This window comes from Condylura cristata, unplaced genomic scaffold (genome assembly GCF_000260355.1).
Source record: "Condylura cristata isolate star-nosed mole 26May11 unplaced genomic scaffold, ConCri1.0 scaffold00018, whole genome shotgun sequence".
In the NCBI taxonomy this organism is placed as follows: Eukaryota; Metazoa; Chordata; class Mammalia; order Eulipotyphla; family Talpidae; genus Condylura; species Condylura cristata.
In genome coordinates, this window is record NW_004567119.1 from 17,561,887 (window position 1) to 17,574,673 (window position 12,787).

General features: G+C 37.4%; 1 protein-coding gene across 1 annotated transcript in view; it reads right to left on the reverse strand.

Annotated features, from left to right (window-relative positions):
* Nucleotides 1-5,517: 5,517 nt before the first annotated feature.
* NPY1R (neuropeptide Y receptor Y1) overlaps nucleotides 5,518-12,787 on the reverse strand; it is an 8,205-nt gene continuing 935 nt past the window's right edge. The window contains exons 2-3 of the mRNA XM_004685371.2: nucleotides 6,796-7,641; nucleotides 5,518-6,676 (exon numbers count right to left, since the gene is read on the reverse strand). Of these exons, the coding sequence (XP_004685428.1) occupies nucleotides 6,227-6,676; nucleotides 6,796-7,494 (1,149 nt within the window). The 5' untranslated portion in view covers nucleotides 7,495-7,641 and the 3' untranslated portion in view covers nucleotides 5,518-6,226. The remainder of the gene's footprint in view (nucleotides 6,677-6,795; nucleotides 7,642-12,787) is intronic.

Sequence of the window (12,787 nt, forward strand, 5' to 3'; positions counted from 1 at the left end):
TATTTTTTCTCTTTCCATAATATCATACAATTGGAATCATGCATCAGGCAACCTCACAGTGACTGTCCTGAGTGCAGTCAATAATACCCATTTAAGGCTTCTCTGTTTTTTCATAGCCTAAGAGCTAGTTTTTAAAAATTGTATTATTCTTATTGAGATGGCATTGCTTTACAGCACTGTATATTATTTAGAGATCTAGGTTGTTTAATTCTTCAGACATTTGTTGCACAATATACCCACCACGAAAGCAACAATAATTCTCTACCATGTCCACTGTCTCAGTCTTATTTATTATTTTCTCCTCAATCTCAGATTTCTGTAGCCTCAAGATTTCTTGGGTTTGTTTTGGTTTATTTTGTCTGTTCCTTCATTTTGTTTCTCTATATGACACATATGAGTGAAACCATCTGGTATTTGTCTTTCTCTTTCCAATTTATCTCAATTAACATAATCTCCTACAATTTCATACATGTTGTCATAAATGGCATAATTTCATCACTTAAAAATATATATAGGCATGTATATATTTTTACATGTATATTTCTATGTATATTTATTTCTATGTATTTATAATATATATGTATATATTATTCCATTATATAATTGACAAGTTACATCTTCATGATCCACTCATCTGACATGGGGTATTTAGGCTGTTTACATAACTTGTTCTTTTTAGTGGTAAATAATATTGTATTGTCTGGATTACCAACCACAGTTTATTTCCACATTCACTTCCTTAAGAATATATAGCTTACTTCAAAATTTTGGCAGTTAAGAATAAAATTTACTGTAAGTGTGTGTCAGCTTTTTGTGGACATAATTTTTCATTCTTTATTTTTTAATTCTTTTGGGTAAATATCAAAAAACATAATTGCTGGATGATGTGAGAAAGTTCAGTTATGTAAGAAATCACCAAATTATTTTCCAAAGTGAATATACCCTTTTGCTTTCCCACCTTCAATTAATAAGAGTTCCTGTTCTTCCTCACCTTCATGAAATTTGGTGGTATTAAATTTCTGGATTTTGCCCATCGTAATCTATACGTAACAGTATATCTTTGTTGTTTACACTTGCAATTTCCTAATGCATATAATATTGAGAATCCTTTCATATACTTTCTTGTCGACTTACACAATTTTGTTGGTGAGGTGTCTTTTCAGGACTTTGACTCATTTCTTAATCAGCTTGCTCAGCTTTTTGTTAGTTTTATAATTATATTATTGAATTTTAAGAGTTCTTTATCTATTTTGGATAGAACAGTCCTGTATCAGATATGCCACTTACAAATATTTTCTTGCTACGTGACTTAGGTTTTCACCATATATAATTCAGAAGTATGAGATCACACCCTTCGGATGTAATTATTACAATACACCCACCATAAAGGCACACCCAGTTTTACGCAAAATTTCAGTGGATACCCCCACCTTTTGCGCTACATATTTCTCTTTCCTTCCTGGCAGCCTCAACCTGCAGGTTTATTTCTAGGATTATTGGCTTATTATTTCTGACCTTTTGCTTTGTTTGTATTCTACAAATAAATGAAACCATTGGATTTTGTTTTCTTCTTTCTAACTTACGTTACCTAACATTATCCCTTCCAGTTCCACCCATGTTATTGCAAATGGCAAACATTCATTTATTTTTTTTATAGCTGAGTAGTATTCATTTGTGTATATATACCACATCTTCTTAACCCATTCCTGTTTGTGGACTCCTAGGTTGTTTCCATAACTTGGATAATGCAAGTAGTCCTTGTTTTATAACTCTATTCAGATGTTAGTTCTCTGGATTAGATTATGAGGTCATGCATGTATGTTTAAGACTCACTGTTATATTATGACTAAGGAGCCAAATTGCCTGGGTTTGAATCCTGGCTTTGTCATGTATCAATTTAATGACATTTGGCAAATTACATAATCCCTTCAAGACTCAGTTTTCTTGTCTAAGAAATGAGTAAGGTGATAGTACTAGTTTATAGGGAATTTTATGATATATGCTAAATAAGTTATACCTTTCATAAGATGTCAAGAAATGAATAGCAATGAAAATAAACTCATTGTAGAATCATATAAGCTTTCAACTAGCACACATATACCCATGCAATGTGTTGCACATACACACACACACACACACACACACAAAGAATTACTAAATAAAAGATGTTTGGAAAACCTTATTAAATGCCCAAGCTATTCTAGGGCAATTCTCACTGACTCAGATACATACTCATAAGTCCAACATACTGTTCAATGGCTCATGGGATAAGTAAAGAAAATTTGGAGACTGTGAATGAATTTAATTTTCACTGAGAAACTACATTATTCGACTGAACCCCTGACTGCAGCTAATGGAATCAGACTGTGATGAAAGACTTAGAAGTGTCCTGAAACTCAATGAAACTCAGCGAGGGCAAAGGTCAATCTCAGCTAACAACCACCTCATTCCATCACTTTTAGTGTATGTGGAGAAATGCCTTCTTTGTGAGGATATCCATTTATCTGACTGCCGAATTTTGAAATTTTTAATACATATTTATATTTCTTTGGATCATTATAGAATGGAAAAGGAGATGAGAATATCCAGTTAACACAAAGGAATAATGCTAATATGAATAATCAAATTCTGTTTTTCAGTAGAATTCTCAAATTAAGAAAATTATGGACCCATATAATCATAACATTATTGTCTCTCAGTTCCACCATTATATTCTTAAAAAATGCCATCGGGGCCACTCCCTGGTGCCACAACGGGTTAAAGAGCAGCACCCTGAAGTTTTCTTTCAGCGTGAGTTGGATTCCCAGACAGGAAGGTTTCCCTCATGGTGTGGCAGACATCTCCGGGCCCACTCGCTGTTCCCCTCAGCAGTGTATTTGTCAGTCTGTCTGTTCTGCTTCCTGCTCTGCCTCTGGTGAATCCTCTCACCCCCTGCATCTCTGGTCTGTACCCCAGTTCTGTATGTATAAATAAATACATCTTTTAAAAAATGCAATCAGGAAGGCAAATTTTATTGCTCTGCTCTAATATAACCGGTCAAGAAAGAAAACCAAATTATCTTCTAAAACTCTATCATAAGTTTAACTCACTCAATTTAGGAGTGCAGGAATTGGGGGTTCTTGCTCCACATTTTCAATTGGTGCATCAGTTTCCACTTATGTGAGTTATTATAAAATTAGCATGCATCCTATAAGACACATAAGTACTTGTATAGCTCTTTGCACTTGTGAACTATTTCAAAGTCCTATTATTAATTTACTCTAAATTTATATAAGCTACATTCCAATTATCTTGTACTAAGCCACAATCAACTTTTATTTCTGAATTTCAGAAAACTCAACAGTTCCATAGTATGTTAACTCATTTATTTCTTCTTGAATACAGTGACTCTGTCTTTGACCCTAGATTTAACTATTTGTCCATCACTACCTTTGACTAATAGAGAAGAATTTGATATTCAGTTCATTTCTTTTTCTTTGCAAAGCTAAGGACTAGCAGCCTACACAATTGAGAATCTAAAAATCGTAATTTCAGCAAATGTGTTGACAAAGCAGCACATGTGAATTAAGATTGTTCTCAAGTAGCAATTTGCTCCCATACATCTAAAGAGATAAAATATCCCATTTTGTCCCCAAATCATAAAATCATCATATAATTAGGAATTCCAGGTTTTATATAGGTGGAGCTGGGGGGGGGGATTATGCTAAGCAAAATAAATCAGAAGAAGAAAAACAAATAGTGGATGCTATCACTGATGTGTGGAATTTAGAGAAACAAAGCAAAGGGTTGTACAAAAACAAATTGAAAGAAAAAAATCCTAGAACTCTGTAGAGTTGAGACTAGCAGGAGACAGAGAGGGTGAGAACAAAGGTGGAGGTGTTTAATGGACTATGGTCATGGACGTTGCTGTGCTTTGATGATGTCTGGGTGTGATTACAGACACCTGAGGAGATGTACTGAATCATAGACTAAAGAATACCAGGTTTTGGTAGAAAAGATGGTGTTTTCCAATATATATTAGTAGCTGGTTTAGAACTTTTTTTCTCTCTCTCTTTTTTTTTTTTTTATGATTTTATTTATTCATACAGAGCTGGGGTGCAGGCCAGAGATGCAGAGGGTGAGAGGATTCACCAGAGACAGAGCAGGGAGCAGAGCAGGCAGATCGAGAGAGTACACTGTTGAGGGGAGCAGGGGGCGCGTCAGGAGAGGTCTGCCTTGCCATGTGGATCTCCTCCAGGGCAGGCGGGAATCGAACTCATGTGGAAGTGGCTTAAGCTTCTTAGTGCTGTGCTTTAACCCACTGCGCCACCAGGGAGGGCCCAGAAATTTTTCTCTCTTAACTAAAAACCACTTGTGGGTTATAACTTGAATTTTTATTTGACTTACAAGACTAATACTAGAATGCCAATTTTGCTTAGGTTAGAACTGAAAATAGTGTATCAAAAAGAGAAACCACATTCTTCATAAAGATGTACTTTGGAGAACTACAAGAAACACTCAGAACAAGTTACCAATGAAAAGAGTAAATTTGGTCATTAGATCTTCATTCATATTAGAGATTTTTTGGAAAAGCTTCTGGCACTATGCTAAATACACTGAAGATATGAGCACACAAAACAATCCCCTCCTTCGAGAAGTTTCTAAAAGCAAGGGAGGGAGTCTGGCCCAGGAGTGGTGACACCATAGGATAAAAACATCATGGACCCTCCCTGGTGGCACAGTGGGTTAAAGCATACACAATGAAGCTTTCCAAAGCCACTGAAGCATGAGTTCGATCCCTGGTCAGGAAGCTGACCCACATGGCGCGGCAGACCTCTCCTGACCCGCCTGCTGCTCCCTTCAGCAATGTACTTCCTCCATCTGCCTATTCTGCTCTCTACTCTGTCTCTGGTGAATCTTCTCACTGCCCCTGCACCTCTGGAAACAGGAGACCAAAAACAAACAGACAAACCAAAATACTGAAAAGAAACACAGAAGAGAAGCCTCAGAAAAAGTAAAAACAATTTTAATGAAGAAAATGTACGCCCTTCTAAAATCAAACACATTTAATACTTTGAATGCTTTGTATAATACAGCAAAGATCATTCTTGTTCTTTCAAATATCTTTTCTGAGTCTCAATCATGATTACAGATTATGTGAAATAAAGTATATTAATATGACACAACTACACAATCCTCTGTATAAAACACACTTGTAAGACTTTACAAGGCACACTGTTTATACAAGTTGACATGGGTTATGTGAAGCGTTCTCAGTCATCAGGTAAGTTATTCCTGCTACCCAGGGGAGGCATTCTGTTGACATTTTACTTTTGTGTCCTTTAAAAAGTGAATTACTATGCAGGCACTGATGTATGGAAAATACATTTTGTGTTTTCATAGTCTATGTTGGAATTACCTTTTGGATTACATGTATATTTACGTTAACAAGCTTGACAAATACTGAACAGTCTCTTCAGCATGGAAAAACCTCTTCACCATCAACTCCAATGGATATAACAAACTATCTGCAGCAATATTACCTTACTTCTTACACTAATTCCTCAGAAATCCTTTGGTTGTCAGGTACCAGAATTAGGAGGATAAGTACCCCCCTAAGTACAGGTGGCCCAGTTCTCCATGATATTCACAGTTGAGAATTATACTTTATGCATTTTTATCTTTCAATGATAATCAGTTAGGAGTAAATTCTTTTGTTAAAAATGTTTACAAAATGCAAATCACTCCTGTATGACTTTGGACGAATAGACTTCACAGAGGGGCTCAAAGCTCCACATCTTGAATGCTGGTTTTTCATGCTGGACACCTGACAGACTCAAACGATGCCTGCTACTCAATCAGGATTTACCTATCTTTTGACAGTCTTAGCCAGCCAGGAGGGCCTAATTTAGTCTCAGACGTAGTCCTTCGAACGTTAGTAGCAATATTTAAAGAAACTTCATTCCAATAAATACAATATAAAAGCCTTTATATTATATGCATAAGATTACAAAAGCACTTCATGGATGTCTGGCCCCAACTACTGCCAGAAGATTCCACAGCCCATACATTTTGTCCCAAATGTAATCAGGACAGCTACTACAAAAGCAGTTAAAAAGCAAGACATGAAAATGTTGGTCTCTATCAAATGATTTCAGCCCCATTCCTTAGGAAATAGGTAAAGTATGTTGCAGGTGATGCTTGCTTTTGAGCAGATATCATCTGAGACCACACACTAGGAGCAGTTTCAAATTTTCTCATCATCATTGTTGATTTTTTTAAATGCGACTGGGCTTGCTTGCTTCAGAGAAGTCTTCGAAATGTCTGTGTGCATGGTAGACATGGCTATGGTCTCATAGTCATCATCCCGAGATCGGAAATCACAAAAGTTAAAGAAGAACTGCAAGTCTCTCTGGAAATTTTTATTGAGGAATCCATAAAAGATGGGATTGACACAGGTGGAGATCATTGCTGTGAGATGACAGAGCAGAAACAACAGGTTGTGGTTGCAGGTGGCGATGATCTGATGGTTCCAGTCAAACACAGTGTTGAAGATGGTGAGAGGCAGCCAGCAGACTGCAAATGCCACCACGATGGACAGCAGCATGATGTTGATTCTTTTGGTCTCGCTGGACCTGTACTTATTGTCTCTCATTTTGTCCATCATGTTATTTCTTCTTTTCAAGCGTATATAGATCTATAAGGAAAAACAAACACAACAAAAGACGCTCAAATAGAACCATTCACTTAGTGAGGAAGTAGAAAGAAGGTAAAACTTAAAAAAAAAAAAAAATGGAGTGAGGGGGTTTTTCTTACCTTGAAGTAGCAAATAAATATAAAGCAGAGTGGGCCAAAATACTGCAGCACCAGGAGGAGAGTGGTGTAAGACAACCTGTGTGAATCTGACGGAAATTTATCAAAACACACATATTTGTCCTTGAAGGCGTCGAGGGTTACATTTTGGAAGGGCTCATCAGTCAATATCTGATAGATCAGGAAGGGCAGAGAAGAGGCCACAGCAAGGACCCAAATGACAGCGATGCCTATGTACGCGTGTCTGTTACTCGGTCTCCATCCTCGAGGGTTGATTATCAGCTGGTGTCGTTCCACAGCAATGAGAACCAGAGAGAAGATGGACACTGTGATTGAAACACATTGCACAAAAGGGTTCAACTTGCACATTGCCTCACCAAAAACCCAGTGGTCCATCAGCGTGTAGACAAAGGTGAAGGGCAGACACATGATGGCAACGAGCAGGTCTGAGAAGGAAAGGTTCACAATGAGGATATTGGTGACGTTTCTCATCTCCTTTTGTTTCAAGATGATAATGATCAAGGCCAGGTTTCCAGAGACCCCGAGAATGATCACTGCTCCATAAGCAAGAGCTAATGTAAATATCATGGCCAAGGGCAGATGACAATCATCATTTTCAAAAGCAAAAAATGGGGAATTCTTCCCTGAAAAATTATAGTAGATTGAATGATTTTCAACCTGGGAAAATAATGTTGAATTCATTTTGATTCGATTGTTAGAAATTACTTTAGGCAAATGGACAGTATGTTTCTTGAAAGCAGTTCAAATGGTCAGTTTATTCTTATTCCCCATATTGGAATCCATTTGTCAAAATTATTCTGAATTCTTCATTCCCTTCAACTGAATAATCTGTAAAGAGAAAATGATCAATTGCATTACTAATTTTATTTAGAACAGTCAAAATGAATTCTGACTCATAGTACTGTTTAAAAAGAAGATAATCAAATAAATAATTTGTAATCTGGACAAACATGTTTTCAAAATAGAACAGTGCAAACATTTTGGGGAGAAATCTCATATTTTTCACTGAACTTGGTTACACTTTGAGTTTCAATAAAACCCACTGATCTGTAAATTAGTAAGGTGTGTGTAAATCTCACACCTGAAGTCTTATCTGAAGTGTAGTTTCAGCCCATTCCTAAATACTGTAATGTTCTGCTAAGGTATCACAAGAAAAAAAACACAGCCTAAAACATAAAATAAAGACACAATGTAAAACAAAAAAATTCTAGTTCTTCCTTTCTTTTTTTTTTAAAAGATTTATTTATTTATTCATACAGAACTGGGGTACAAGCCAGAGGTGCAGGGGTGGTGAGAGGTTTCACCAGAGACAGAATGGGGAGTGAAACAGACAGATCGACAAAGTCCACCGCTGAGGGGAGCAGCAGACAGGTCAGGGGAGATCTGCCGCACCATGTAGGTCACCTCCTTGGTGGGTATGGAACCGAAGTGACTGCTCCTCACTTGCAGTGTGCATTCTAACTCGTTGTGCCACCAGGAAAGGCCCTAGCTCTTCTTTTTTTAACAGAAATGAAATAATCTGTGTCAAAGTCAAGATGTAGTCATAGTTCTACCACAACTGCTCTGGAAGCAAGCATTAGTTAGTTAAGAATCTTCAAAAGGTGATGGTCAAAATAGTGACATCAAAACTTTGTCATGTGAAGGACTGTTGAAGGAACAGAAGATGCTTGATCCAGAAAAAAAAAAAAAAAACCTGTAGGAATGACAGAGGTGTCATTTCATATTTGAACTAATACTAGTGATATAGGGAACTGAGCTTAGAATATATCTTAACTATATCCGAAGTGGGACCAAGGAAGTATATTACCAAAAAATAAGTAAAAACAAAAATTTTCTATCATTATGAAGAATAAAGTTGAATCAAATAGGATGAACTGACTGCCAAACTAGCAAGTGTTTCTTTCATACACATAGAAGTTTCTAACTACTATATGAAAGGCTTTGGGGAATTCCTGTGCTATGTAGCACAATTAACTGGATAATAGACACTTTCTATGATTCTCTGATTTTTATTTACATATCAGAAGCTTTCAAAGGGCAGCTAAGATTTTACCCATATAAATGTTCTCCTTCCTTTTTAAACTATATATAGATATAAGGTAGGGCTCTAAATTTATGTTGTAATTTTGACCCTTAACAGCATTTTGTAATATACTTGTTTCTTTCCAAGACAAATAACAGTATTTAGAGTAGATGCTCTTTTCAAAAAACATCCTGATACCCCTACATTACTAAATAAATGCATGAGGTGGGATTTCTTATGGTAATCAAAAGTTCATGATGCCTGTGTTTAGAAAGGGAATTGCATTTTCTTTCTTTTTACAAGAACAATGAAGAAAATCATGTATATTTACTTCCATTGAAAAGGATATAAGAAATTTAATGAACAAAAATGTATTTGCCTTTTTTTTTTCCTAAAGATTTATTTACTTTTGCATACAGAACTGGGATACAGGCCAGAGGTGCAGGGGCGGTGAGAGGATTCACCAGAGACAGAATGAGGAGCAGAACAGGCAGATCGACAAAGTACACTGCTGAGGGGAGCAGCAGGAGAGACAGAAGAGATTTGCTGTGCCATGTGGGTCACCTCCGGGGCCAGCGGCTGCAACCAGCTTGCAGTGCTGCGTCCTAACCCATTGAGCCACCAGGGTGGGCCCTGTATTTGCCTTTTAAACTGCCATCTCTAGTGAAACTTGCTTTGATCATGTTTTTGCATTTTATAATATGGGTCTGTTTTATTGTAATATCATTCCTTGGCTTTATAAAACAAGAATAAAACCAAAGGTTACGAGCATTACATGAGAATGAAAGTATAGGAGTGGTGTTGTGGTAATTTCAGATGTAAACATTCTTAGAAATATTAGAGTATTAACAACATGTTACTAAAACACACAACAACATATAAGTAACTCCTACACTCATTATATGTGGTAATACTTTTCTTCTTAAACACACCAAAGGCAGAAAGAATGTTCTGTGTCTCTTAGTGTTTGAGACTAAATCATGAAGAAGCAGGTAAGAATGCAAGAATTCTTTGGAAACTTCTCACGAAAGAATTCAAGAAAAAATTATACCTTATTTCATATTCAAGTTGCAATCAACACTAATAACATGACCTATCAATTAATTGTGAGCTTTACTTCATGACTGAAAGTAAATCGAGCACATTAGGAAAGCACATCCTCTTTAGCCCATCATTCCCTGTCACCATATCCCTCCAGGCGAAGGAACAGCTGTCCCAATAGAAGACTGAGCATGGTCATGTGTACGGAACACATACACGAATAGAGTAAAGACTGAGTCTGCTCCACTGTCTGCTCTGAAAACCCTCCAATTCTGCCTCCCTCTCATTTGTACTCCACATTGTGACTCCTCTGCTTCAGGTAGACAGTTTCATCACAGTCCACCAAGTGTACTCTGGCCTATTTACTTTCTAAATCTTCCTTACCCCACCCCAACACTGCCCCATTCTTACTGGTTATCTCTTCATAAACCCAAATGGCTCCCATCTTTCAAAGCACCATTTATTGGCTTCTCTCAATTACAAAATAACTCCAAAGAAGGCACAGTGTATACAGTACTTCATAGTGGCTAGTGAATGAATATTAGATCTGGAATAAAAATGTGGCTGGTGGCACAGTTGAAATAGTTGGTTCTTGTGCATATTGATCTTAACATCACTAGCTGAATTCTACCCAGCATCCTTCAACCTGCAAGATGAATGCTAATTCCAATAGTCATTTTACTAGGTGATTATTCCACTTTGTGTGAAAGAAAAAAAGGAGTAGTTTTTGAAGGAAAATCCATTCATCCAACAAATATTTATTCAACACTTATTTTGTGTCAAGCATGGATTTAGTGGACACAGACTGTGATCTCTGCTTTGAGTTTCTATTCTTATGGGTTGAGAAAGACAAGAAAAATAAATTAGTAAAAGGCACACTGTGCCGGGTGGTAATCAGTACCATGGAAAGAAATAAAGCTTGGAAGGGGAACTGGAACTGCTGGGAGTTTCAATTCATTACTGGATGGAAGGGAAGGCCTCTTCTGCTTGAGAAGATGGCATGAGTGAAGACCTGGGAGTAGTCAGAGAGGAAGCCTGGCAGTTATCTCTGGATTACACACCATGTAGAAAGAACAAATCCAAAATGCTTAAGGCTGACGTGGACCTGCTGTGCTAAACAGCAGTGAGAAGTGGAATAAGTAGGGGATAGACTAGAAGAAAATTAATTGGCACGGATAAAGAGAACAGACTGTGTAGGGCCTTATTCCATGGGCCACACTGATTTGTACTCACAGACTGATGAGGAGCCAATGGAGAACTTTGGAAATGAGAATGAAGCTACATGACTTTTGTGTTAATTATTACTCCTGTTGATGTTTGCAAAAGATTTAAGAGAAGTAGGGAGGTTCATCTAGAGACAAGTAATAATCCAGGTGGGAGATAATGCAGGCATAGATAAAGGACTTTGTAGAGGAAAGAAAATAGAACATTTACATTTAATGACTTACTTTGACATAATTCAATATGTATGTGGGCTTATTAAGTCATTGCGATACATGAATGGATGACAAAGACAGCTTTCTTGCAGAAAAATTTTGGAAGATATACTTAAATTCTACTCTGATACTTCTGAAATTCTATTTAACAGACATGCCCATGAGGAATAGCAGTTTTCTTACCAAGAACTTAACTTTAGCTATATAGAAAACGCAAACTTTATTTTCTTTTTGAGTGTTTGCAATTCTCCTTTTCTAAGTGCACATTTGGCAATCATTCCAGTTGGGTAAAACAGTTCTGCACTGGATAAATTGTGTATTTTCAGCTCACCATGCTATAATTTCAAGAAAAATATAGTGAGAAAGTAACAATATTTAGAATGTACACATATTATCTTTGTAGACAATAATTTGATATTTGCTATTCTAACATACATTTCTAAAATAAGCAATGCAACTACAGACACTAACAAAATTAAAGGTTGTTAAATCTCAATATAGCTGTCATGTGTGTTTAGAGACAAAATAGAGACACTACAAAAGTGGCATTTGGCAAAGTAGACCCCTTCCAATGAGAAATTTCTTCTTCTTTCCAACTAGTTAGAATGCTGGCCTTCACTACTCACAGGTCTTAGTGCTGAAAATGCAGCTTTCAGGTCATAACCAGCTGCAGAGAAATTCTTTCATATACTCAGAATTGGCTGTCACCTCACTAGTTTTGGAAAAGAAATGTCAGCCTTGTAAGGTACATCTTTCCAAAGTTGCTGCTAGTGTATGTACTTGAGTTACATAATTATCTGCTGGGAGGATTTGTTCAATAGACAGCTGTCGTTTAAAACAAGGACAAGGGCAGACTAATATTGTACCTGCCACCCACTGGAAAGTACTGTCTTCAGTCTTGGGTGGGGAATGGGGCCAAGAGCTTTCTGCTCCCTGGCTTCACCAAGGATGCAGCCTTTCCTTGGTATTGCACCTACTATTTCTTCAGTTCAGTCCAGGTAGAGAAGGGCTAGTTGTGTGCTTCTTGCGAGCTAGCAAGTTAGGCTTCCTCCTAGGATCCAAGGCAGCTTAAGAGCCCTGAACACCCCTCCCCACCAAAACAGTAATGTCAAAACACATTCCTTCGCTCCCACCTCCTCTGGGTTTATCCTGTGCTCCAGGAGTTAGCAAAGAACCCAACTGCATGTGTTAAAGCAAAATTACTGTTGGCACTCTTACACACCCACCTTTTTCCTATTGTGTAACTAGGTGAATTGCCCTAAATTTTCTCATCCCAATCCCCACAACCCACCCCCACAGCCTTATCCACTCAACTGATAATGAGAGACTGGCCTAAGGGAAAGCAAACAAGCATACCCAAACTCAGTCAATTCTCTCCCCCTACCCTGTATTATCAGACCTTCAAACCTTGAGTGCTCTCCAATCTACTTGAGGACCTTCGGAACACTTTTATGAGACATCCCCCCGCCCCTCC